Source organism: Ranitomeya imitator, chromosome 6, assembly GCF_032444005.1.
Source record: "Ranitomeya imitator isolate aRanImi1 chromosome 6, aRanImi1.pri, whole genome shotgun sequence".
Taxonomy (NCBI): Eukaryota; Metazoa; Chordata; class Amphibia; order Anura; family Dendrobatidae; genus Ranitomeya; species Ranitomeya imitator.
The window spans coordinates 191,246,188-191,273,940 of record NC_091287.1 but is presented as its reverse complement, the minus strand read 5'-3'; the positions used below and the strand labels follow the sequence as shown (position 1 = coordinate 191,273,940).

The window sequence follows — 27,753 nt, the reverse complement described above, 5'->3', positions numbered from 1 at the left end:
GGATTTCTGAGGTTCTCAATCCTGTGTCTTTTCGTTTGACCCTCCCAGACTCCTTTTCCATACATAATGTATTCCATAGGTCGTTGTTGCGGAGATACGTGGCACCTATGGTTCCATCTGTTGAGCCTCCTGCCCCGGTTTTGGTGGAGGGGGAATTGGAGTATATTGTGGAGAAGATTTTGGATTCTCGTGTTTCTAGACGGAAACTCCAGTATCTGGTTAAATGGAAGGGTTATGCTCAGGAAGATAATTCCTGGGTTTTTGCCTCTGATGTTCATGCTTCCAATCTTGTTCGTGCCTTTCATGCGGCTCATCCTGGTCGGCCTGGGGGCTCTGGTGAGGGTTCGGTGACCCCTCCTCAAGGGGGGGGTACTGTTGTGAATTCTGTGGCTGAATTCACTCCTGTGGTCACAAGTGGTACTGCAGCTTCTGAGCTTCCTCCCTCAGGTGTTCTGGTGAGCTCGTTAACTGCTTCATTACTTAACTCCGCCTGATGCTGCTATCCTTGCTCCTTGTCAATGTTTCAGTGTTGGATCTGAGCTTCTCCTGATTGTTCCTGTGACCTGCTGCTCTGTATAGCTAAGTGCTTTTTGCTTTTTTGTTGCTTTTTTTCTGTCCAGCTTGTCTTTTGTTTTGCTGGAAGCTCTGAGACGCAAAGGGTGTACCGCCGTGCCGTTAGTTCGGCACGGTGGGTTTTTTTTGCCCCCTTTGCGTGGTTTTGCTTTAGGGTTTTTTGTAGACTGCAAAGTTCGCTTTACTGTCCTCGCTCTGTCCTAGAATATCGGGCCCCACTTTGCTGAATCTATTTCATCCCTACGTTTTGTCTTTTCATCTTACTCACAGTCATTATATGTGGGGGGCTGCCTTTTCCTTTGGGGAATTTCTCTGGGGCAAGTCAGGCCTATTTTTCTATCTTCAGGCTAGCTAGTTTCTTAGGCTGTGCCGAGTTGCCTAGGTAGTTGTTAGGCACAATCCACAGCCGCTTTTAGTTGTGTTTAGGATAGGATCAGGTGTGCAGTCTACAGAGTTTCCACGTCTCAGAGCTCGTTCTTGTATTTTTGGGTATTTGTCAGATCACTGTGTGCGCTCTGATCGTTAAGCACACTGTGTTTCTGGATTGCCTTCATAACACCTGTCATTAGCAAACATAACACATAGCCCTTTCAGAACTGAAACACATTCCTTGCCTGGCTCACACCTTGAACCTGGTGGTGCAGTGCTTCCTGAAAATTTATCCGGAGTTATCAGCCCTGCTCCTGAAGGTGCGAAGACTTTGCTCGCACATCCGCCGGTCGACTATACACTCCAGCCGTATGCAGAACCATCAGCGATCGCTGAATCTTCCCCAGCACCGCCTAATAATCGACGTTGCAACAAGGTGGAACTCCACACTGCACATGCTTCAGAGGCTGTGCAAACAGAGGCGTGCTGTCATTTTTTTGTGGGAGGATACACATACATGGGCAGGCAGTTGGATGGCAGACATGGAGTTGTCTGGTGTGCAGTGGTCGAAGCTCCAAGACCTCTGTCATGTCCTTCAGTGTCTTGAGGAATGCACACGACTGGTAAGTGCAGACGACGCCATCATAAGCATGAGCATCTCACTAATGCGTCTGCTGATTCAAAGATTGACGCACATCAAGGAGTAGGCGTCTGCAGCCGAGGAGGAGGGAAGCCTTGATGACAGTCAGCCATTGTCTGGTCAGGGAACTCTCCTGGATGAGGTGGCGGATGAAGAGGAGGAGGAGGAAGATGATGGGGATGAATATTTATGGGAGGAGGATGTTTCTCAGGGGGCAATAGAAACTGGTGGCGTTGCAAGGTCAGGTACAGGGTTTTTGCAGGCCAAAATTGATGTTGATTTGCAAGAAAGTGCTCCTCAACCCAGCACAAGCAGTGACTTGATACCTGGAACATTGGCCCACATGGCAGAGTATGCCTTGCGTATACTAAAAAGAAACCCCGTGCATTATCAAAATGATGACCGATGACGATTACTGGTTGGCCTGCCTTCTGGATCCACGATACAAAGGAAAATTACAAAATATCATGCCACATGAGAACCTGGAGCAAATATTGGCTACCAAATAAGCAACTCTTGTAGACTGTTTGGTTCAGGCATTCCCAGCACACAGAGGCGGTGATGGTTCTCACACGAGCTGTAGGGGGCAACATGGCAGAGGTGTTAGAGGTGCACAAATCCGAAGTGGTGTTGGACAGAGGGGTTTTATGACTAGGTTGTTGAGTGATTTCGTAATGACCACAGACAGGACAGGTACTGCTGCATCAATTCAAAGTGACAGGAGACAGCATTTGTCCATTATGGTTACCAACTATTTTTCCTCCCTTATCGATGTTCTCCCTCACAGGTCATTCCCCTTTGATTACTGGGCATCTAAAATAGACACCTGACCTGAAATGACAGAATATGCATTACAGGAGCTCGCTTGCCCAGCTGCTAGTGTGCTATCAGAAAGAGTCTTCAGTGCTGCTGGTTCAATACTGACTGAAAAAAAGGACACATCTGGCTACCCGAAATGTTGATGATCTAACCTTCATTAAGTTGAACCAATCATGGATTTCAAATTATTTTGCCCCACCTTCCCCTGCTGACACGTAGCTTGCCTTCAAATTGTCTTGCTTTTGGCCTCCTCTTACTGACTGCTCCAATTCCTCCATTTGCAGCTGCTGAATGTCCACCATAGGCCATTTTTATACCTCCCTAAATGGGCTAACTTCCCCCACAAGGCCGTGGTCACCACTTGGCGCAAGCACCCGTGCGAATGTCGTTTGCCTGGACAGGTGGGTGTGCCCACTCTTGGGCGACGGCACTGGCACAGGGTCCCTCAAAGTACAATGAAGTGTCTCTGATGGTGGTGGTGCACAACCAACGTCAGACACACCATCGTAATATGAGGGGCCCTGTGCCAGTACCGCCGCCCACGAGAGAGTGTTCCCCCCAGCTCGAACAGTGCTCTACCACTTGCAAAACTTACCTCTCCCTGCTCCACCACTGTGTAGTCTGTGCTGTTAAATCCTTCAATGGCACTGCCAATACAAATTTGTTGAAATGTTAGATTATAGTAAAAATATACTGAGGCCCTGACCTCCATTTAGACCAGTTAATACTTTGTGCCAACTTCCACTGTCTACTACGCAGCAGAGGAGCCCACCCCTGTACTTAGCTATGCCACCAATTTAGTTATGAACATTTTTTTGCCTGACATTTAGCCCACTTTATTATTTTGGCCTTCTAACTGTGTCTGCCCCTCATTACAGTTGTCCTCCGCTGAACAAAGCAATGCTGCCAGTTTATTTCTGTTAGCAATTTTGAACTGCATTTAGCCTACTTACTTATTTGGGCCTAGTAACTGTGTCAGCCACACCTTACAGTTGTCCTCCGCTGAACAAAGCAATGCCGCCTGTTCAGTCCTGTTACCAATTTTGAACTGCATTTAGCCTACTTTAGTATTTGGGCCTACAAACTATGTCTGCCACTCATTACAGAGTTCCTCCACTGAACAAAGCAATGCCGCCCGTTTAGTCCTGTTAACAATTTTGAACTACATTTAGCCTACTTTAGTATTTGGGACTACTACCTCTGTCTGCCACTCATTACAGTTGTCCTACACTGAACAAAGCAATGCTGCCTGTTTAGTCCTGTTACCAATTTTGAACTGCATTTAGCCTACTTTATTATTTGGGCCTATATCTGTGTTTCCTCCTCATCCTGCCCATTGCCCAGCCACTGCTAGATGAGTCTGCTGGTACATTGACCCAGACCACTACATTCCCCTTGCACTCTACACAGCCAGAATCTGACCCTGCTGAAAGTCAGGTTCCCCTTCCCACATACTATACCACCTTACACGGGGGCAAAGAGGAAAGTGCAGATGAAAGTGCAGGTTCCTTCATCAGGTGGGGGGCATACTTGTTGGTGACGTCACTGGCACAGGGCCCCTCATGATACGCAAAAGTGTCTCTGCCAGTGGGAGGCGCCACCTGCGGTCAAACACACCGCCGTACTATGAGGGACCTTGTGCCAGTGCCAATGAGTGGGGCCCCCTTGCTTGCTCTGGATCACAGCACTTGAAAAGTGCAAATACTTACCTCTCCCTGCCCCACCGCCATGACGTATTTCGCGTTTCCTGGGCCCTCGAAAATCTTGAGCCAGCCCTACCCCCCCACAACTTTAGCCAAATGACCCCCAGTTTTCAATGCCTAACTGTTATTATAAAATAAATTAAGATTGACAAGCTTAAGTAATAAGAATTGATGTTTTTGGCATTAAAATGGGCACTGTAGGTGTTTTCCTGTCCTCCACTCGCTGCCGACTTTGATTTCCCATTGACTTGCATTGGGTTTCATGTTTCAGTTGGCCCCTGACTTTTCGCAATAATCGGCCGATTTTGACAAAGTTGTGTTTCACGAAACCGAACTCGATCCTAAAAATGTAAAAGTCGCTCAACTCTACTCTCCATTACTAAGCCGGCTTGATGTCAACTTACAATTCAAAGCTGGCATCAACCCCCAACTATTACCCCAAATGCCACCACTAAAGGGCAGTGGGAAGAGAGAGGCTAAGTGCCGGAATTGGCGGATCTTACAGATGCGCCATTTCTGGGGTGGCTGTGTGCTGGTGTTTGTAGCCAAGGGGGTACATTATCCATGGTCCCTTCCTATACTATGACTATCAGTCCGCAGCTGTCTGCATAGCCTTTTCTGGCTATTAATTATAGGGGGACCCTCATGCCATTTTTTTTGGGGGGGCCCTATTTTAATAGCCAGTAAAGGCTAAATATACAGCTGCAGGCTGAAATTCATAGCCTGGGAAGATCCATGGGTATTAACCCCTTCCTTGACTATAACCATCGGCCCGCAGTCGCTGGCATTCCCTCTCTGGTGCAGAAAAGTTTGCAGGAGCCCAAGCCATTTTTTTAAAAAAATTAACAGATATTGCATTTAAGGCCGGGTCACACTTGCGAGAAACTCACACGAATCTCGCACCTCAATACCCGACACTGCTACCACACTCAGGACTGGAGGGTGTGGATACATGTATTTCTATGCATCTGAACACTCTGGTCCGAGTGTCGGTGGCAGTGCCAGATATTGAGGTGCGAGACTCGAGCGAGTTTCTCGTAAGTGTCACCCGGCCTAAAGCAGGTTTTATATGTTTGCGTCTTTATTTAATTCTTAATGTACCATTTTAATATGTTTATTACTAAACACCGGGCTTGGTATTACTGTATCTATCTATCCATCTATCTATAGATATATATACTGTGTCTATAGATAGATATATTTATAGATGATGGATAGATATATCTTTAGATAGATATATCGATAGATAGATCTAAAGATAGATAATAGATAGATAGATCTATGGACAGATAGATAATAGATAGATAATATATACCTATATCTGTAGATAAATAGATAGATCTATCTATAGATCTATCTATTATTCATCTATCTAACTTATCTATCTATCTATCTATCTATCTATCTATCTATCTATAGATCTATAGATCTATCTATCTATCTATTATCTATCTATCTTTCTGTGTGTGTAAACATTATTCAATGGAGTATGTAAATGAGGAGGTTGGACAAGAAATGACATCACAATTCATTTTTTGTTAAATATTAAATAACAGAGTACGGAAAGGACACTGGGAGGGCTGGACTGGATGAGGAGACAAGGAAGCCTGGGAGAGACAGAGAAGCTGAACTGGCTTGACAGAGTGGAGACTCAAAACAGGCAGTGCAAAGACAAAGGTGGACCTGAGTCACAGAAGCACAAATGACAGACAGGCAAGGAGCAGAGGAAGCAATCGCCTTATATACATGGAGTGCTGGATGACTTCCGGGTCACGGTCCTCTAGGATCACAGAGAGGAGATACAGAGCGCCTGTAAATCAGAAAGAGGAAGTGCTGGAGTGAGCGGTGCGCATGCACACCCGACGACAACCAGGGAGCAGAGAAGAATGAAGGAGAGGATGTGCGCCTGCAGGAGGAGCGCGCCGCTGTGGGTAAGTATGAGCAGAAACAGTGGCCGTGACAGTATATACTTTTGATATGCCACAAATTTCACAGAAGTAACACCCCTTTAACTTTTATTGCTGCTCTGGATTGGTTCTGTACGACAATGTGGGCCTTTGACCAAATAAGGCTGTACCTCCCTGGTCTAGAGGGTGTTATGACCTGGTGGTCAGGACAATAATGGACCTGGTGGTTAAGAGCACATGATGACCTGAATGACCTGATAGTTACTGATAATATAGGACGAGCTCTGGGACGTGGGAACTCTACTGACCGCAATCCCTAATCCTATCACACACACTAGAAATAGCCGTGGATTGCTCCTAACGCTCCCTATGCAACTCGGCACAGCCTAAGGAACTAGCTAGCCCTGAAGATAGAAAAATAAAGCCTACCTTGCCTCAGAGAAAATCCCCAAAGGAAAAGGCAGCCCCCCACATATAATGACCGTGAGTAAAGATGAAAATACAAACACAGGGATGAAATAGATTTAGCAAAGTGAGGCCCGACTTACTGAACAGATTGAGGATAGGAAAGGTAGCTTTGCGGTCAGCACAAAAACCTACAAAAAGACCACGCAGAGGGCGCAAAAGACCCTCCGCACCGACTCATGGTGCGGAGGCGCTCCCTCTGCGTCCCAGAGCTTCCAGCAAGCAAGACAACAATCAAAATAGCAAGCTGGACAGAAAAATAGCAAACCAGAGAAAAACAAGCAGGCACTTAGCTTCTGCTGGGAAGACAGGTCACAAGAACGATCCAGGAGTGAACTAGACCAATACTGGAACATTGACAGGTGTCATGGAGCAAAGATCTAAGTGGAGTTAAATAGAGCAGCCAGCTAACGAATTAACCTCGTCACCTGTGGAAGGAAACTCAGAAACACCCACAGCCACCAGAGAAATTCCATGGACAGAACCAGCCGAAGTACCATTCATGACCGCAGGAGGGAGCCCGACAACAGAATTCACAACAAGAGGGTATGACAAAATAATAACTTCTTAAAGGGAACCTGTCAGCAGGATTGTACGCAGTAACCTACATACAGTGTCAGGTCGACGCCGTACTAAATAAAATTATACCTTGGTTGATGAAATCCATCTTGTTGTTCTTTCTTAATTTTTATTTTCAGTTTTGTGTTAATGAGATTGAGGCGGGGAAGGAGGGGTTCATGTATGTAGTGCACTGATTAACTATTCATAATGCAGACTGCTGACAGCTCACTGATCCCTCACTGACCTCCCCCTAGTTTGCATAATGAATATACTAATGTGTGTATTTGAAAAAAAGCATGTCACTTAATCAAAATTAGTGGTGCCTGTGCACTTTCTTTTACCGGTTAGTGCCTGTTATCGTCCTGTGTTTCAGTGATTAAGTGGCATGCTTTTTTTCAAATACACATATTAGTACATTCATTATACAAACTAGGGGGCAGGTCACTGAGGGATCAGTGACCTGTCAGCAGTCTGCATTAAGAATAGCTAATCAGAGCACCACATGAAGAACCCCCTCTAGACCTGCCTTAAGGCACGAGAATCTTATTAACTCAAAACTGAAAATAAAGATTAAGAAACAACTATAAGATGGATTTCATCAACCAAGGTATCATTGTAATTAGTATGGATACCTGACACTGTCTGTAGGTTACTGTGCACAAGCCTGCTGACAGATTCCCTTTAAGCACTGTCCTGGACAGTGAACCGTAAAAAAAATGGTTGCATCCATGTTTTTTTCAAGCTATAAAAACTCATACAGATTACTCAGACTGGAATTATCATAATTTTACAGATCACAGGGAATGCAGATAACATCTGTTGTGGTATATAAAGTGACCCAACCGGCGATCGGTCAGCGGACGGCGCAACACACACACAACGGGATGGTATTGGGGAACGGAAGGCACTACAGATAGGGAAATGGGGGCTGGTCACCACCTCAGCTCAAACCTGAGCCTGTCCCTGCACTCCTCTAACGCTCTAAGCGGGTCCTTCCCCCTGCCGCCATCACAACCTAAGTCCCTTGCTCTCACCTAATACTGCCCTGGATAGTGCACTGGCTGGCAAGGAGCACTAGCCTCACCACTGCAGATAATACCACACAGGGGACAGTGACAAACACCAAAGGGACAAGGTGAAAATAAACACTTAGCTTTCTCTGCTGCAAAGCACCACACAGCAGAATAAAAGTACCAGGATAATGAACCCAGCAGAAGCACAACTGCACCCAGAGAGCTCATCATTCAGACTTGGTCATTGAAGATTGCTCTATCACCAACAGCCAGCTGATGCATCAGGTGACCATTTAAAGGATGGTGGGAGTGGTCACCACCCCCATCAGCTGACCCAGCAACACTGCAGTTACACCATATTGCCTACATGGGGGGAGGAAACTGACATTAACCCCTGATGGACTGAATGGAAAAAAAGCTACATTTAAACAAATTGGAACCAGAGTTAACATAAATCCAAAAATGGATAGTGACAGTGTCTTTATATCAAAATTATAGAATGGATCACTTAAAATCTTAATAGTTTATTATGGTCTTCTAATATGTCCACAAAAAAAGTTGGTTGTTTATGGTTGTTTCATAAGTATTTGTAAGTTGGCAACCCTGAGTGTGAGTAGTGCCAACTTGCTTTCTCTCTAATGGGACTAATTTACTTAAAAGAAAACTAAAATGATGAAAAGGGCAGATGTCTGTAAAAAGTGTTCATTCGGTGAATAGTATGTATGTATTTCCAAATTTCTTGAAGTCCTCATATATGGTGAGCAATTGTCATATTCTTTAGCATGGTGGTAATGTCAAATTGATCTTAAATGATCTCTTTGTGGGTTTAGGAGAAGGGTGAGGCCAGGTCTCTCATACTGCAATCCAATCACTTACTTTTTTGTCATATAGTTTATAGATGATCCAGCAAAATATATTCACTGGCGCTTACACAATTGAATCATCACACTTATTGGCAAATAAACTTACACTCAAAATCCAATAATATCCAAAGATAGCACCGATGTTCAGCTAACTCTAGGCTCATACTTTCTGCAAACATCTATCCAACACATTCTTGCCTCTATCAGCACAGACAGTTGGAAAACTTCATCCAGTCATATCACAGACTTTACCGACATGGAGTCTGCACAGAAACTGCAGATAAACACGGTATACACGGAAGACCCCCACACAAATTAGAGAGCAATCTCATCTGGGTATTCCATAGACAGGAACAATCGTAACTGAGTTATCTATGAGAAAGCTTCTGTCAGACCTCTCTGGCGGCAGCTCATTTCAGGGAGAATAAAATAATTGTCAGAACAAAATCAGTCATGCTGGATTCTTGACTTGTGCAACAATTACCTGTCAGGGCCGGCAGGCACATTAGATAGACAATGGACCTTGGAAGTTGTGCTGGTCTTTTGGATTTTTGCATAACACAACATTTTTAAGCTTGTTAAAGTCAGTTAATTAAATGCATTGTAATATGCCAGCATACTGTAACCATACTAAGTGTTCTGGAAATGACTTTACCATGATATTCTAAAGTACTGTACATTTAATCTTCAAAATGAATGCCATTGTGATTTGTAGACTATAAAACACTGCAGAAGAACAGGGCCCTAATAAATTTTATTATAGAAAGATAAAGGTGAAATGGTTTTATTGACATATCTATAAAGCTTTGAATGGATGCCCTATACCTTCACCTCTAAAGAACATAAGAGTGAACCTTCCTTTACACAAATTGATAATTTAATTTGAGTTGATCAAGAAAAAAATGATTGTTTAAATTACTACAGTGTAAACAAATATATTGTTTCTATTACTAGGATAGGGTGGACTCTATCATAATAAACAATCTACTCTGTATTAGCAATATGAGAAAAAATAACTCACATACATCTTTAACCCCTTCCCGACCTTTGACGCCACGTAGGCGTCATGAAAGTCGGTGCCAATCCGACCCATGACGCCTATGCGGCGTCATGGAAAGATCGCGTCCCTGCAGACCGGGTGAAAGGGTTAACTCCCATTTCACCCGATCTGCAGGGACAGGGGGAGTGGTAGTTTAGCCCAGGGGGGGTGGCTTCACCCCCTCGTGGCTACGATCGCTCTGATTGGCTGTTGAAAGTGAAACTGCCAATCAGAGCGATTTGTAATATTTCACCCATTATAACGGGTGAAATATTACAATCCAGCCATGGCCGATGCTGAAATATCATCGGCCATGGCTGGAAATACTAGTGTGCCCCCACCCCACCCCTCCGATCGCCCCCCCACCCCCCCGATCTGGCCGGTACACTGCTCCGGCTCCCCTCCGTCCAGTGCTCCGCTCCCCCCCGTGCTCGTGTCCGCTCCCCCCGTGCTCCAATCACCCCCCCTGCACTCCGATCCACCCCCCCTGCACTCCGATCCACCCCCCCCCGTGCTCCGTTCCACCCCCCCGTGCTCCATTCCAGCCCCCCCGTGCTCCGTTCCACGCCCCCCGCGCTCCGTTCCACCCCTCCCGCGCTCCGATCCCCCCCCCGTGGTCCCCCCCCACCCTATCATACTTACCGATCCAGCCGTGGTCCCGTCCGTCTTCTCCCGGGCGCCGCCATCTTCCAAAATGGCGGGCGCATGCGCAGTGCGCCCGCCGAATCTGCCGGCCGGCAGATTCGTTCCAAAGTGCATTTTGATCACTGAGATATAATCTATCTCAGTGATCAAAATAAAAAAAATAATAAATGACCCCCCCCCTTTGTCACCCCCATAGGTAGGGACAATAAAAAAATAAAGAAATTTTTTTTTTCCACTAATGTTAGAATAGGGTTAGGGTTAGGGGTAGGGTTAGGGTTAGGGGTAGGGTTAGGGGTAGGGTTAGGGGTAGGGTTAGGGTTAGGGGTAGGGTTAGGGGTAGGGGTAGGGTTAGGGGTAGGGTTAGGGTTACGGGTAGGGTTAGGGGTAGGGTTAGGGTTAGGGCTAGGGTTAGGGCTAGGGTTAGGGTTAGGAATGTGCACACGTATTCTGGTCCTCTGCGGATTTTTCCGCTGCGGATTTGATAAATCCGCAGTGCTAAACCGCTGCGGATTTATGGCGGATTTACCGCGTTTTTTTCTGCGCATTTCACTGCGGTTTTACAATTGCGATTTTCTATTGGAGCAGTTGTAAAACCGCTGCGGAATCCGCACAAAGAAGTGACATGCTGCGGAATGTAAACCGCTGCGTTTCCGTGCAGTTTTTCCGCAGCATGTGTACAGCGATTTTTGTTTCCCATAGGTTTACATTGAACTGTAAACTCATGGGAAACTGCTGCGGATCCGCAGCGTTTTCCGCAGCGTGTGCACATACCTTTAGAATTAGGCTATGTGCACACGGTGCGGATTTGGCTGCAGATTGGCCGCTGCGGATTCGCAGCAGTGTTCCATCAGGTTTACAGTACCATGTAAACATATGAAAAACCAAATCCGCTGTGCCCATGGTGCAGAAAATACCGCGCGGAAACGCTGCGTTGTATTTTCCGCAGCATGTCAATTCTTTGTGCGGATTCCGCAGCGTTTTACACCTGTTCCTCAATAGGAATCCGCAGGTGAAATCCGCACAAAAAACACTGGAAATCCGCGGAAAATCCGCAGGTAAAACACAGTGCCTTTTACCCGCAGATTTTTCAAAAATGGTGCGGAAATATCTCACACGAATCCGCAACGTGGGCACATAGCCTTAGGGTTAGGGTTGGAATTAGGGTTGTGGTTAGGGTTAGGGGTGTGTTGGGGTTAGTGTTGTGGTTAGGGGTGTGTTGGGGTTAGGGTTGTGATTAGGATTATGGCTACAGTTGGGATTAGGGTTAGGGGTGTGTTGGGGTTAGTGTTGGAGTTAGAATTGAGGGGTTACCACTGTTTAGGCACATCAGGGGTCTCCAAACGCAACATGGCGCCACCATTGATTCCAGCCAATCTCGTATTCAAAAAGTCAAATGGTGCTCCCTCACTTCCGAGCCCTGACGTGTGCCCAAACAGTGGTTTACCCCCACATATGGGGTACCAGCATACTCAGGACAAACTGCACAACAATTACTGGGGTCCAATTTCTCCTGTTACCCTTGTGAATCTAAAAAAATGCTTGCTAAAACATAATTTTTGAGGAAAGAAAAATGATTTTTTATTTTCACGGCTCTGCGTTGTAAACGTCTGTGAAGCACTTGGGGGTTCAAAGTGCTCACCACATATCTAGATAAGTTCCTTGGGGGGTCTAGTTTCTAAAATGGGGTCACTTGTGGGGGGTTTCTACTGTTTAGGCACACCAGGGGCTCTGCAAACGCAACGTGACACCCGCAGACCATTCCATCAAAGTCTGCATTTCAAAAGTCACTACTTCCCTTCTGAGCCCCGACGTGTGCCCAAACAGTGGTTTACCCCCACATATGGGGTATCAGCGTACTCAGGAGAAACTGGACAACAACTTTTGGGGTCCAATTTCTCCTGTAACCCTTGGGAAAATAAAAAATTCTGGGCTAAATAATTATTTTTGAGGAAAGAAAACGTATTTATTATTTTCACGGCTCTGCATTATAAACTTCTATGAAGCACTTGGGGGTTCAAAGTGCTCACCACACATCTAGATAAGTTCCTTTCAGGGTCTAGTTTCCAAAATGGGGTCACTTGTGGGGGGTTTCTACTGTTTAGGCACATCAGGGGCTCTGCAAACGCAACGTGACGCCCGCAGAGCATTCCATCAAAGTCTGCATTTCAAAACGTCACTACTTCAATTCCAAGCCCCGGCATGTGCCCAAACAGTAGTTTACCCCCACATATGGGGTATCACCGTACTCAGGAGAAACTGGACAACAAATATTGGGGTCAAATTTCTCCTGTTACCCTTGGGAAAATTAAAAAATTCTGGGCTAAATAATTATTTTTGAGGAAAGAAAACGTATTTATTATTTTCACGGCTCTGCATTATAAACTTCTATGAAGCACTTGGGGGTTCAAAGTGCTCACCACACATCTAGATAAGTTCCTTTGGGGGTCTAGTTTCCAAAATGGGGTCACTTGTGGGGGGTTTCTACTGTTAAGCCACATCAGGGGCTCTGCAAACGCAACGTGACGCCCACAGAGCATTCCATCAAAGTCTGCATTTCAAAACGTCACTACTTCACTTCCGAGCCCCGGCATGTGCCCAAACAGTGATTTACCCCCACATATGGGATATCAGCGTACTCAGGAGAAACTGGACAACAACTTTTGGGGTCAAATTTCTCCTGTTACCCTTGGGAAAATAAAAAATTGCAGGCTAAAAGATCATTTTTGAGAAAATAATTTTTTTTTTAATTTTCATGGCTCTGCGTTATAAACTTCTGTGAAGCACTTGGGGGTTCAAAGTCCTCACCACACATCTAGATTAGTTCCTTTGGGGGTCTAGTTTCTAAAATGGTGTCATTTCTGGGGGATCTCCAATGTTTAGGCACACAGGGGCTCTCCAAACGTGACATGGTGTCCGCTAATGATTGGAGCTAATTTTCCATTTAAAAAGCCAAATGGCGTGCCATCCCTTCCGAGCCCTGCTGTGCGCCCAAACAGTGGTTTACCCCCACATATGGGGTATCAGCGTACTCAGGACAAACTGGACAACAATATTTGGGGTCCAATTTCTCCTATTATCCTTGGCAAAATAGGAAATTCCAGGCTAAAAAATCATTTTTGAGGAAAGAAAAATTATTTTTTATTTTCATGGCTCTGCGTTATAAACTTCTGTGAAGCACCTGGGGGTTTAAAGTGCTCAATATGCATCTAGATAAGTTCCTTGGGGGGTCTAGTTTCCAAAATGGGGTCACTTGTGCGGGAGCTCCAATGTTTAGGCACACAGGGGCTCTCCAAACGCGACATGGTGTCCGCTAACAATTGGAGCTAATTTTCCATTCAAAAAGTCAAATGGCGCGCCTTCTCTTCCGAGCCCTGCCGAGTGCCCAAACAGTGGTTTACCCCCACATATGAGGTATCGGCGTACTCGGGAGAAATTGACCAACAAATTTTATGATCCATTTTATCCTACTGCCCATGTGAAAATGAAAAAATTGAGGCGAAAAGAATTTTTTTGTGAAAAAAAATTACTTTTTCATTTTTACAGATCAATTTGTGAAGCACCTGAGGGTTTAAAGTGCTCACTAGGCATCTAAATTAGTTCCTTGGGGGGTCTAGTTTCCAAAATGGGGTCACTTGTGGGGGAGCGCCAATGTTTAGGCACACAGGAGCTCTCCAAACGCGACATGGTGTCCGCTAACGATGGAAATAATTTTTCATTCAAAAAGTCAAATGGCGCTCCTTCCCTTCCGAGCCTTACCATGTGCCCAAACAGTGGTTTACCTCCACATGTGAGGTATTGGTGTACTCAGGAGAAATTGCCCAACTCATTTTAGGATCCATTTTATCCTGTTGCCCATGTGAAAATGAAAAAATTGAGGCTAAAAGAATTTTTTTGTGAAAAAAAAGTACTTTTTCATTTTTACGGATCAATTTGTGAAGCACCTGGGGGTTCAAAGTGCTCACTATGCATCTAGATAAGTTCCTTGGGGCGTCTAGTTTCCCAAATGGGGTCACTTGTGGGGGAGCTCCAATTTTTAGGCACACGGGGGCTCTCCAAACGTGACATGGTGTCCGCTAAAGAGTGGAGCCAATTTTTGATTCAAAAAGTCAAATGGCGCTCCTTCCCTTCCAAGCCCTGCCATGCGCCAAAACAGTGGTTTACCCCCACATATGAGGTATCAGCGTACTCAGGACAAATTGGACAACAACTTTCGTGGTTCAGTTTCTCCTTTTACCATTGGGAAAATAAAAAAATTGTTGCTAAAAGATAATTTTTGTGACTAAAAAGTTAAATGTTCATTTTTTCCTTCCATGTTGCTTCTGCTGCTGTGAAGCACCTGAAGGGTTAATAAACTTCTTGAATGTGGTTTTGAGTACCTTGAGGGGTGCAGTTTTTAGAATGGTGTCACTTTTGGGTATTTTCAGCCATATAGACCCCTCAAACTGACTTCAAATGTGAGGTGGTCCCTAAAAAAAATGGTTTTGTAAATTTCGTTGTAAAAATGACAAATCGCTGGTCGAATTTTAACCCTTATAACTTCCTAACAAAAAAAAATTTTGTTTCCAAAATTGTGCTGATGTAAAGTAAACATGTGGGAAATGTTATTTATTAACTATTTTGTGTCACATATCTCTCTGGTTTAACAGAATAAAAATTCAAAATGTGAAAATTGCGAAATTTTCAAAATTTTCGCCAAATTTCCGTGTTTATCACAAATAAATGCAGAATTTATTGACCTAAATTTACCACTAACATGAAGCCCAATATGTCACGAAAAAACAGTCTCAGAACCGCTAGGATCCGTTGAAGCGTTCCTGAGTTATTACCGCATAAAGGGACACTGGTCAGAATTGCAAAAAACGGCAAGGTCTTTAAGGTCAAAATAGGCTGGGTCTTGAAGGGGTTAATTTGAAGTAGTGAAAACATGGCACTCATACAATAAAAGATGGGAGGTGCTCAAGTAGGGCATCCAGCCCCAAATTGTCCAAAAATAGAAAATAACTTTGTTAGGGCTAGCGGAACGCACCAAATAATAAGACTGATAGTGTACGGTGCGTTCGTAGCCCGGGGTACACCGTGCAGAGATGGAACCTGCTGCTGAGTAATGACGGACTATATGGCGGTACTCATAAGTATACTCGCGTGGGTTAAACTTCACCCAACGTGAAGGAAGCGATCCTGTTGCATCACAGGGTCGCGGTACCGCACATAGAAGGCGAGCAAGCAGTCAGCGAACTTAACCCCAACTAGGATTGAAGTCCGATTAGACCCTTGCTGGCACAACACCGCAACAGGGTGTGTTAGGCAACTCTTATAATTAGAGCACCGAAGTGCGAACTGTGCCGTGCTGGCAGGCACCACTAAGCACCCAGACGTGGGTCAGGAAGCGCACTACTGGCGCGTGGCGCCGCACTGGCGGTCACAGCAATAGACGCTGATACGTGTGTGACACGTTGAGTGATTTGTCGGGCGCTAGATAGCAGCCATACTCCATACGCGAACAGTCATACAATAGGGTAGGGGTATTTAATGAATGACTTGCACTCACAACAAACACACGTATTCAATTGTACACTAGCGCATGGCCGTGCGGTCATGCGCAGTTTATATAATTGCAGGACAGGAAGTGGCCACAGAAACTTTGCCCTTCCAAGACCTGCCAAGAGGACCAATGGAATGCGCTGCAGAGCCAGAGCACATGACCCTCGATCTCCAACGGGAGATCTTGCTGTGGGCATGCTCAGTGTGCGCAAACAAGGACTTAGTCCCAGGGAAGTCCGCTCGCCGCTGACCAGCACTGACTTTAATGGCAGGAGCTGAAGAAGCAGCAGTAACTCTCTGTACAGAGTGAGAGTGAGCAAGACACTGGGAGCGACGTCCCTGCTGAGCAGACTCCACTGCGGCTGGAGGAGAATGGGAGACCGCAGCGGAGACGGATCGAGATTCCCCCTGTGCAGCAGAGGAAACTCGACTCCTAACAAACTTGGCACTCAAATAGTATTGTGGCTTGAAAAAAAACAAATTATTTATTCTACATTCATACAGCAAAAGGTTGAACGTTTTCGATCCAAATCCGGACCTTCATCAGAACAATTTAACTGGTATAGTGGATATTATCAATCTCCTGCCGTTTGCAGATCACAGCGCTGCCCTCCGCAACCTTGGTCACATACCACTCTATGCTGTTGCACACAGGACATTCCAGGCATCGAGGCAACTTAAAACCTTTTGATCTGCAAACGGCAGGAGATTGATAATATCAACTATACCAGTTAAATTGTTCTGATGTGGACCGAAAACGTTCAAACCTTTTGCTTTATGGATGCACAATAAATAATTCGTTTTTTCAAGCCACAATACTATTTGAGTGCCAAGTTATTCACATACAGTACATCTTTGTTAAATTTGTTTTATTATGCAGATAAATAAACTATGATCCTTAGATGACATATGAACCTCTTATTCAAGATATCAAAGGTAGTCTGGAGACGAATATACCTATAAGAGCTAATGCAGAAGTAAATTTATCACTAGGTATTGGTGGTCCAGTGAGTAGTGGAAAATGCAGGCGGTACTTTGCGGGACATGGCACTAGGTGACACTTATAAGGGTTGAATTATACTCATGTTAAATTATCATATATAATAAAAATATGCAAATGTATATACAGCTCTGGCAAAAATTAAGGGATCACAGCAAAATTTTCAGTTGGTCTGTTTTTTCTCTTTATAGGTATATTTTTGAGTATAATGTAAATTGTTCTTTTATTCTATAAATTACTGACAACATGTCTCCGAATTTCCAAGCAATGCATTTTGTATTTTTTTTTCTGAAAAGGAGAAATGTTCAAAATAAAAAAAACAGTGCTTTCAGACCTCAAATAATGCAAAAAAAAAAAAAACACAAGTTCATAATCATTTAGAAACAGCATTACTAATGTTTTAACTCAGGAAGAGTTCAGAAATCAATATTTTGTGGAATAACCATGATTTTTAATCACAGCTTTCATGTGTTTTGGCATGCTTTCCACCAGTCTTTCACACTGCTTTTGGATGACCTTATGCCACTCCTTGTACAAAAATATAAGCAGTTCTTCTTTGTTAGATGGCTTCTGACTATCCATCATCCTCTTGATTAAATCTATCTATCTTTCTATCTATCTAAGAAAAAAGAGAATTAGAGCAGCACAAAGAAAAAGTCCGGGTGCAGAGCCCCCCAGGAAAATACCAAACCTCAATTATAAAAAAGAAAAGATGGAGGCAGCACACCGTTTGTAGTGAAAAAGAGCTTATTTAATCAGCCGAGAAAGCGACGTTTCGGTCCCAACAGGAACATTTCTCAAGCCTATCTATCTATATATATATCTACTAGATGGTGGCCTGATTCTAAAGCATCGGGTATTCTAGAATACGTATGTAGATTATTTATGAAGTTTTCAGAATAATGCAATTTATACACAGGATTCGGCGGGCCGGCCGCGACCAATTAGCGAAGCGTGGTTCAAATTCCGGGCCAATTCGGGGGCGAACTGCGCCTGTTGCTGATTGGTCACGCCCAGCCACGAACAAACAGTGAAGCCAGGGCCGGCTCCAGGTTTTTGAGGGCCCCGGGCGAACGAGTCTCAGTGGGTCCTCCTCTTTAACACATACCACGTCATGATGCACAGATACAGCAGAGAAATATAGCACAGCCAAGTAGCGTAAAATACAGCCCACATAGTATATAACACATCCCACATAGTATATAGCACAGCCATGTAGTATATACTGTAGCAGAGCCACGTAGTATATAACACAGCCACGTAGTATATAGCACAGCCACGTAGTATATAGCACAGCCACGTAGTATATAACACATCCCACGTAGTATATAATACAAGACCGCTACGTCATCATCTCGCGAGACCGCAATGCATGGACTGGTCAATGGAGCGTCGCAAGGAGCGGGAAAGGCATCGGAGGGTGAGTATATAAATGATTTTTTTTAAAATTATTTTTAACATTAGATCTTTTTACTATTGATGCTGCATAGGCAGCATCAATAGTAAAAAGTTGGTCACACAGGGTTAATAGCAGTATTAACGGAGTGCGTTACACCGCGGTATAACACGGTCTGTTAATGTTGCCATTAACCCTGTGTGAGCGCTGACTGGAGGGGAGTATGGAGCGGGCACTGACGGCAGGGGAGTAGGGAGCAGCCATTTTGTTGCCGGACTGTGTCCGTCGCCGATTGGTCTTGGGCGTTTTGCCGCGACCAATCAGCGACTTGGGATTTCCATGACAGACAGACAGAAAGACGGAAGTGCCCCTAAGACAATTATATAGTAGATACACTGCTCAACAAAAATAAGGGGAGCACTTAAACAAGAGAATATAACTCCAAGTAAATCAAACTTCTGTGGAATCAAACTGTGCACTTAGAAAGCAACACTGACAATCAATTTCACGCGCTGTTGTGCAAATGGAGTAGACAACAGATGGAAATTATTGGCAATTATCAAGACATACTCAATAATGTTTTGAATGTTGTTTGTGCTTTCACACTCGTGGTAGCATGAGACGGACTTTACAGCCCACACAAGTGGCTCAGGTAGTGAAGCTCATCAACAGATAGCACATCAATGCGAGCTGCTTCAAAAATGTTTGCTGTGTCTATCAGCGTAGTGTCCAGAGGCTGTAAGTGCAACCAGGAGACAGGCCAGTACATCAGGAGACGTGGAGGGGGCCCTAGGAGGGCAACAACCCAGCAGCAAGACTGCTACCTCAGCCTTTGTGCAAGCAGGAACAGGAGAATCACTGCCAGAACCCTGGAAAAAGACCTCCAGCAGGCCACAAATGTGCCTTTGCCTGTGTCTGCACAAACGGTTAGAAACTGACTTCATGAGGATGGTCTGAGTGCCCGACGTCCATAGATGGGGGTTGTACTCACAGCTCAACACCATGCAGGACGCTTGGCATTTGCCACAGAACATCAGGATTGGCAAATTCGCCACTGGCACCCTGTGCTCTTCACAGATTAAAACAGGTTCACGCTGAGCACATGTGACAGAGTCTTGAGACGCCGTGGAGAGTGATCTGCCTGCAACATCCTTCAGCATGAGTAGTTTAGCAGTGGGTCAGTAATGTGAGGCGGCATTTCTTTGGAGGACTGCCATTTTCAGGTCTCTGCAGATGCTTAATTAGATTCAGGTCAAGGCTCTGGCTGGGTCAGTCAAGAATGGTCACAGAGTTGTTCTGAAGTCACTTCTTTGTTATTTTAGCTATGTGCTTAGGGTTATTGTCTTGTTGGATGGTGAACCTTCGGCCAAGTCTGAAGTCCAGAGTAATCTGGAAGAATCTTATTTCTCATAGTCTGGGAGTCCTTCATTTGTTTTTTAGCAAACTATATGCGGGCTTTCATATGTCTTGCACTGAGGAGAGGCTTCTGTCGGGCCACTCAGACCTGATTAGTCGAGGGCTGCAGAGATAGTTTACTTTGTGGAACTTTCTCCCATCTCCCTTCTGCATCTCTGGAGCTCAGCCACAGTTATCTTGGGGTTCTTATTTACCTCTCGCACCAAGGCTCTTCTCCCATGACTTCTGGTGGTCCCAAACTTCTTCCATTTAAGGATTATGGAGTCCACTGTGCTCTTAGGAAACTTGAGCACTGCAGAAATTCTGTTGTAACCTTGGCCAAATCTGTGCGTTTCCACAATTCTGTCTCTGAGCTCCTTGGCCAGTTCCTCATGATTCTCATTTGGTCTGACATGCACTGTGAGCTGCGAGGTCTTATATAGACAGGTGTGTGCCTTTCCAAATCAAGTCATATCAGTTTAATTAAACGCAGCTGGACTCCAATGAAGTAGAACCATCTCAAGGAGGATCACAAGGAAATGGACAGCATGTGACTTAAATAGGTGTGTCTGAGCAAAGGGTCGGAATACTTATGACCATGTGATATTTCAGTTTTTCTTTTTTAATAAATTTGCAAAAACATTTGTGTTTTTTCAGTCAAGATGGGGTGCAGAGTGTACATTAATGAGAAAAAAATGAACTTTTTTGAATTTACCAAATGGCTGCAATGAAACAAAGAGTGAAAAATTTAAAGGAGTCTGAATACTTTCCATACCCACTGTAGTTCTGTGTGCACAATTTTTTTGTATGTGATCTCATGCCATTTTGATTGTTTTTCCTACTCACTGGTTACAGAAACATTTTTAGATTTTTTTTATTTTAGGTTTAAATATTGGTACTTTAGCCAATTCTGTAATTTGATTTTTCTAATTTAATGCAAATCTGTTAGAGTACCTGGAAAGAAGATTAGAGGGGTCTGGCTATCATACATTATGAACCCAAGATCATAACCCCAGGAGTCCCCAGCACAGCTTTTGATTAGGCATGTCTGGCACAACATCATCTGTGCACCACGGTGTCAGGTGCTCCAGAACCACGGTCCTGGACACTGGACCGGAGCCCCCAAACAGATTGGCTCATCTCCACCGTGAAATCATCATTCATAAATTAAGTCACAGTATATACACTATAAAGATTTAAAAAATTCCACATGCTTACTGGTGACCATTTATGTTACTCTTATCCTCCTTTTTTATGTACTTTGAACCACCCATCTAAACTAGAAAGGTTCTGAAAAATACAATGATCACCGGGATTACTGCTGTTTGTAATTCTAATGTTCATTTCTGTCAGCTCAGAGGAATTCACCTCCCCAGTCTACTATGGTGATGATAAAGCTCTAGTTGTTTCTTGAAAAGATTTCAAGGGAATCTATCGGTAGGATGAATCCTCCTAAGCCATCTATTTGGGCATGTCGTTCATAGGAAGTTGAAAAGAATGATACCTTCGCATCTGCGATTTGATGTCTTATTCCAGAGAAATTCCTGTCTTTCTTAAATGTAAATGACCTCTTCCAGGCTCGGGGGAGAATGTCGCCTGGAAGATAACTCTGCCTCCAGTGCTTATTTTATATAAAAATGGAGCTACCAGTATGACACAAGTAACTGACACAGACTAGGAGCAATGAAATTTGTCTTTGTTGCAACATTTTTTGCCTGTTAGATGGAAGCTGAATTTGAGATGAATCTGCAGATTTGTCATGTAATTGAGTCCGTGGCACTGTGGGCGCCCATGTAAAAGGGGAAATTGATTAAAGTTTGTGTTTGTGACGCCACCTATGGTATTCGGTCAGTGGGGACTGATGCTGCTTTAAGGGGTCCTCTGGGGTGATGTTATGGCAGCTAGATGGTTTAACTTCCCACAGGTGAAATATATCCCCAAGGCTCCCAGTGTGTAGATGGAAGATGGTGAATAGTACGGTAAAGAATGAGGACACAGGTTTGCAGTCTCTTTACCTGGTTTACTGAAGACTTCAGGCAGCCACAGTCCTTGGCACCAGATCACAGTACAGGCAGGGTCCAGCCAGCTTGGAAGCGAATTCAGAGTCCCCTTTACCAGGTGGAGTTAAAAGTCTTCCTCATAGCGTAGTGGTATTGTAGTCCCTTAAAGGTGGGACCTAAACCCGTATGGCAGGTGACTCGAGCCTTTTTACAGGATCTCTATCATGACCCGGGCTCTATGTGTCACTGTGCCTCCTGGGTATTAGGGAGGACAAGTGATGTGTAATCCAGCTGTCCTGCCGGTTTCTGCTGTCAGTCTTAGAGTCCCTCACAACCTCGGTGCTAGTGGTAATCTGCGCCAGCCAGGGAGGTAGCTAATTCACTGCTCTGCTCCACTGGTGTTCCTTCTCCTGTGCTTCGCTCTCCCACATGCTCACTACAATCTGTTCAGCTTTTGGTATTATCTCTGTCCAGAAGCTGCAGCACTTTCTCGTTGCTGCACGGTTCCTCATATGTTCTTCCTGCCTCAGACTGCTCCAGTCTGCTCTCCAGGACTATCTGACTCACTTTCCTTCCAAACCACAATGTATCTCTATATGCAGGGGAGTCACCTAAAAATAGGATCAAAAAACTCCCCCTTGTGGCCTGGAGTTGCATGTTTGTGTTACCTGGTGAGAGTTATCCTTCATCGCTTCCAAGCTTTATATCACTCTCCCCATGAGGAAAGCAAAGCCACTCTGATGACCAGGACCCTGGGGGGTCACATAATCACACACAGATCTGCAGTGAGATCAGGAGAGCAGAGAGCAGCCATTACACATCGCACTGATAACTCCTCCTTCATGTAAAATCATTTCTGGAGGCAGAGTTTTCTTCCATACAATATCCTCCCCACAGCCTGGAAGAGTTCATTTACATAAAGTGATAAAAGATGATTCACCAACAAGTCATCTGCTATGAGGCATACAGGTAAGACTTTTCTCTGCAACCTTTATGCCCACATTAGTAGTTTAGATCGGTCAAATGTGGTGACAGATTCCAGGTTCGCTTTAATTCTTTCTCCACATTTTAAACACATTCAATTGCAAAGATGATGAACTCAGCTGTTGCATTCCTATCCCCTGAAGAAACCAATCACGTCATGTGTATTGTGTAATGTGAATTATGTTGTGCTTCATTTGTAAATATTGTGTCATTTGAATTGTGTAGTAGTGTTCTAAGTATTGTGCAATGTAGGACGTGATAGTGCATAGCATAGTGCATAGTTTAGATAATGACATTAGCGTAAGAGAGGATAGAGTTCATGTTTTGGAATAACCCATATTGGGGGGTTAATGCAAGGACTGCTTTCTGTAATCAGTCAGATAGGGTTTGGGGAGTAAAGAGAGCAGTGCTGCTGATGGGGTGATCCACAAAAGGAGACTTGGTGCCAGGGATACCTAGATCCTGAAGTAACTAACAAGACAGAGGGGCATTCAGGGAAATAGTCCTTGGATAGGATGCAAAGTCACAAAAATCCTGAGCTTGCAAACACCAAAGGTAATTGGCTTAAACAGCACTGAGTTTGTGGGTCTAGTGGAGGTCCAGTAGATCCAGGGAGCCTGTAGTGGAAGAAATAGGATACAGAACCGCTGAGCGAGCAGAGACTTGCTGATGAGGACTTTGCCATAGAAGCTGGGTTGTAATGAAGGCAGTAGGGTGAAACAGTGTGCTTCCCTAGCCCTGGAATAGACTACAGAGAAAGGATACTGTGTGCAGGAAAAAGCTTCCTACTGTAAAGGAAATGCCCATAAGACTTTGAAAGCTCTATCTCTTGTACATAACCTTTACCTAGTTACCGTTCATTAAAGACTTTATTTTTAAACGGAAAACAACTTTATTGAATTTTATACTATAGGCACCTAGAGTCAATTTCTCCTATGGAACCCAAACACCCCCTGATTAACCCTGGAACAAATTGTTACCTTTAAGAGCATGATCATAAATGCTAATATGGGTTTATAAAGAGGGGCTTAAGAAAAATAAGTAGGAAAATCATGTTTTGTGAAAGGACAGGAAATTGTAAGCAGCTACACTGTGAAAATGTAACATTACAGCATTTAGCATTCTGATAGCCTTCCTCAAGCCACAAACATAAAAGGAAGCATATCGATCTGATCAAATATACTGAGGTAAACAAATGGCATGTTGCGATAGTGTACAGTATTACAATAAATATACAGTATATAGTATTAAAAAATGTTAATTCAGAAGTCTCAGTAAAACTGCAGCATAACGATTTTTCCAGTCACATTAGAAATGGTGCAACAGGAACTAATCAACGGTCACTGCTGGCATGCCCACTCAACTTTGATTTACAGCGTATCCAGCACGTAAAGCTTTTTCAAGTGGGGCATCAAGCTGCGAGGAGTGAGGAGACCACAACTAATGGTGCTGTAGCACACTTTACATAACTAGAATGAGTGAGATTTGAGGATTTTGTAAGTCATTTTCTTCATAATACTGTGTTTGCTACTTTGACAAGGGGCATGTTTAGCAGCACTGTATTAACACTCTGGGTCACAGCATGTAGTGGCTTAGTTAGGTAAATTGGACTAAGAGCTTCCGTTCAGCAGCCACTGTGTTCCCAGTTGGAACATTGATCTTTTTATGTTCTGCATTTTCTATAGTAAGCAGTCTGTGTCCTGTCCTGCACAGAAGAATGTCTTATGTGACAAGGCCCTCCAACAAAACTGAGCGGTTTGACAGGGCAGTGAGAAACTCTGCTCTACTCAAGTCCTAATATCATTAAAGCCTATGCTGTCAGCACAATTGACTTTTGGTTCTCAGTCATCATCTTTCTTACCTACTCCTAGCCCAGTGCATGTAGCTTAAACACGTTTAATACTGACACAAAACAGACACTTTTTTATTGCACCTTTCTGAATGGGAAAAATAGAGAAACAAATAAGGGGGAGTTCTGAGCTCTAAATCCTTGCATACTATCTATCTGTACTGTACAGCACCTTTTTGGCTACATGACTATATTCCAGGTTCCTCTTCATCTGTTTCCTACATAGCTAATTGAGATAGATTTAAAGAGGACCCATTAGGTTTCCTGACATGACCATTTTAATAAACACTTGATTTCCCCATAATCTAACAGTTGAGGACCATATTTTTTGTGCAATTCTCCTATTTTTCCTACTTCAAATATATGAATAAATTGACAATGGGATTGTGCCGTAACAGTTGTAGTTTTTCCCTACTGCCTGACACTGTAGGGACTCATCCCATCAAATGGCAATGGTTAACCTCAGTTGTGATATATTTCTAAGAGGAATACAAGAAGAATGACACAACACAGAGAAAAGATGCTCAAGAATACAGAAGTGAGGGTGAACTGCTCTCCTTAAATTCCAAATTTATAAACTATATTTTTTAGAGAATACATATCAAGAGAGATTGAGTCAGAACCTGTAAATATTCACTGAGAAACATTGAGATAGAAATTGAAAAACATGTGCAATAAAAAAGTATTTCATCCGTCTGCTTTTGTCTATGATTAGAAGATTGTATGTTGCAGGAGTTGTGGGTTTTGCTACTATGCCATCTAGAATGGTATCATTAGAAGCCCTAATTGATGTAATTTTTTTGCTAACACTGAAAGTTAACGTTCGCTAGTGCCATATGCTAATTGAATCTTGTTGAGGCGGAAGAGACTCTTCAAAGTCAAGTCAAGCTGTCCATGTATATTGTTTGATGGACATACTTGGCGACAAGGAATATTTTCGATATTACTCAAGTCCTATTTCTAATTTTTATCATCTTATTGTGCACTGCAGCCATCGGTTTGAGTTACTTCTTTGATTGCCATCTCTGAACATGTGTGTGCACTATAGTCAAGATTAGCACACTGGATTTGAGGAACTCTAGTTTCTGATCCAATATCAGCAGAATATTTCACTTGCAGTACATCTGAGACATATAGCCATATGTATGTGGTTCAGTTGTCATTCAGTTATCATGATGGCTAATAAATGATAGCCATGATGGCTTAATACTAATTTATTTATCTTAATATCTGTTATTTTCTGTTCATGAGGAGTAGATGAGAAACGTGCATCGATCTACAGTAACAGTGTGGAAAACGTTTGATGCAAATGCATGGCTAAAAATTTCCAAAAACGTTATAAGAAAGATCTAATAATCTTCATTTTATGACAAATTGCATTAGTTTTATATAAAAAGTTCAATTATATCTCAAATTATTCTAAGTAATTTCAGTGTCTGAATTCCTAGATAATAGAATGCAATTTTTACCATTTTTGCAGATAGGACAGCACTGATCTGGCTCATAGACAGGGTCCACACATTCCGTCTGAGGACATGCCGACACAGTACACATGACTTCACCATTAGGGTCACAGCGACATTTCTCACAAGGAGAAACCTAAAAAAATAGAATTAATAGTTAGTGATATGGACAATAATATCAGTCTAGCATCATCTACACATTAAATCTGAAAAATATGCTTATATATTTGTGTCATCCTTGACACTTTTGATAACTCAAATACTGTATGGGAAAGGCATAATTTTTTTATCAAAATAATCTGCTTTTCTAGTTAAACATTTTTTAAGTAATTTTGTTTACAGCTTCTTTGAAATGCTTTAAGGGGTTGTCCACTAATAAGACATCCCATTATTGACAAAAATGTTTGGCCCCCAGAAAATAATAAAGCTTATACAGTACAGGCCAAAAGTTTGGACACACCTTCTCATTTAAAGATTTTTCTGTATTTTTATGACTATGAAAATTGTAAATTCACACTGAAGGCATCAAAACTATGAATTAACACATGTGGAATTATATACTTAACGAAAAAGTGTGAAACAAGTGAAAATATGTCTTATATTCTAGGTTCTTCAAAGTAGCCACCTTTTGCTTTTATGACTGCCTTGCACACTCTTGGCATTCTCTTGATGAGCTTCAAGAGGTATTCACCGGAAATGATCTTCCAACAATCTTGAAGGAGTTCCCAGAGATGCTTAGCACTTGTACGCCTTTTGCTTTCACTCTGCGGTCCAGCTCACCCCAAACCATCTCGATTGGGTTCAGGTCTGGTGACTGTGGAGGCCAGGTCATCTGGCGTAGCACCCCATCACTCTCCTTCTTGGTCAAATAGCCCTTACACAGCCTGGAGGTGTGTTTGGGGTCATTGTCCTGTTGAAATATAAATGATGGTCCAACTAAACGCAAACTGGATGGAATAGCATGCCGCTGCAAGATGTTGTGGTAGCCATGCTGGTTCAGTATGCCTTTAATTTTGAATAAATCCCCAACAGTGTCACCAGCAAAGCACCCCCACACCATCACACCTCCGCCTCCATGGTTCACAGTGGGAACCAGGCATGTAGAATCCATCCGTTCACCTTTTCTGTGTCACACAAAGACATGGTGGTTGGAACCAAACATCTCAAATTTGGACTCATCAGACCAAAGCACAGATTTCCACTGGTCTAATGTCCATTCCTTGTGTTCTTTAGCCCAAACAAGTCTCTTCTGCTTGTTGCCTGTCCTTAGCAGTGGTTTCCTAGCAGCTATTTTACCATGAAGGCCTGCTGCACAAAGTCTTCTCTTAACAGTTGTTGTAGAGATGTGTTTCCTGCTAGAACTCTGTGTGGCATTGACCTGGTCTCCAATCTGAGCTGCTGTTAACCTGCGATTTCTGAGGCTGGTGACTCAGATAAACTTATCCTTAGAAGCAGAGGTGACTCTTGGTCTTCCTTTCCTGGGGCGGTCCTCATGTGAACTAGTTTCTTTGTAGCTCTTGATGATTTT

General features: G+C 43.6%; 1 protein-coding gene across 2 annotated transcripts in view; it reads right to left on the bottom strand.

Moving 5' to 3' along the window:
• VWC2 (von Willebrand factor C domain containing 2) overlaps positions 1 to 27,753 on the bottom strand; it is a 1,274,203-nt gene that overhangs the window by 554,760 nt on the left and 691,690 nt on the right. For both annotated transcript variants that reach the window (XM_069730395.1, XM_069730396.1), the window contains exon 3: positions 26,232 to 26,361. In XM_069730395.1, the coding sequence (XP_069586496.1) occupies positions 26,232 to 26,361 (130 nt within the window). The remainder of the gene's footprint in view (positions 1 to 26,231; positions 26,362 to 27,753) is intronic.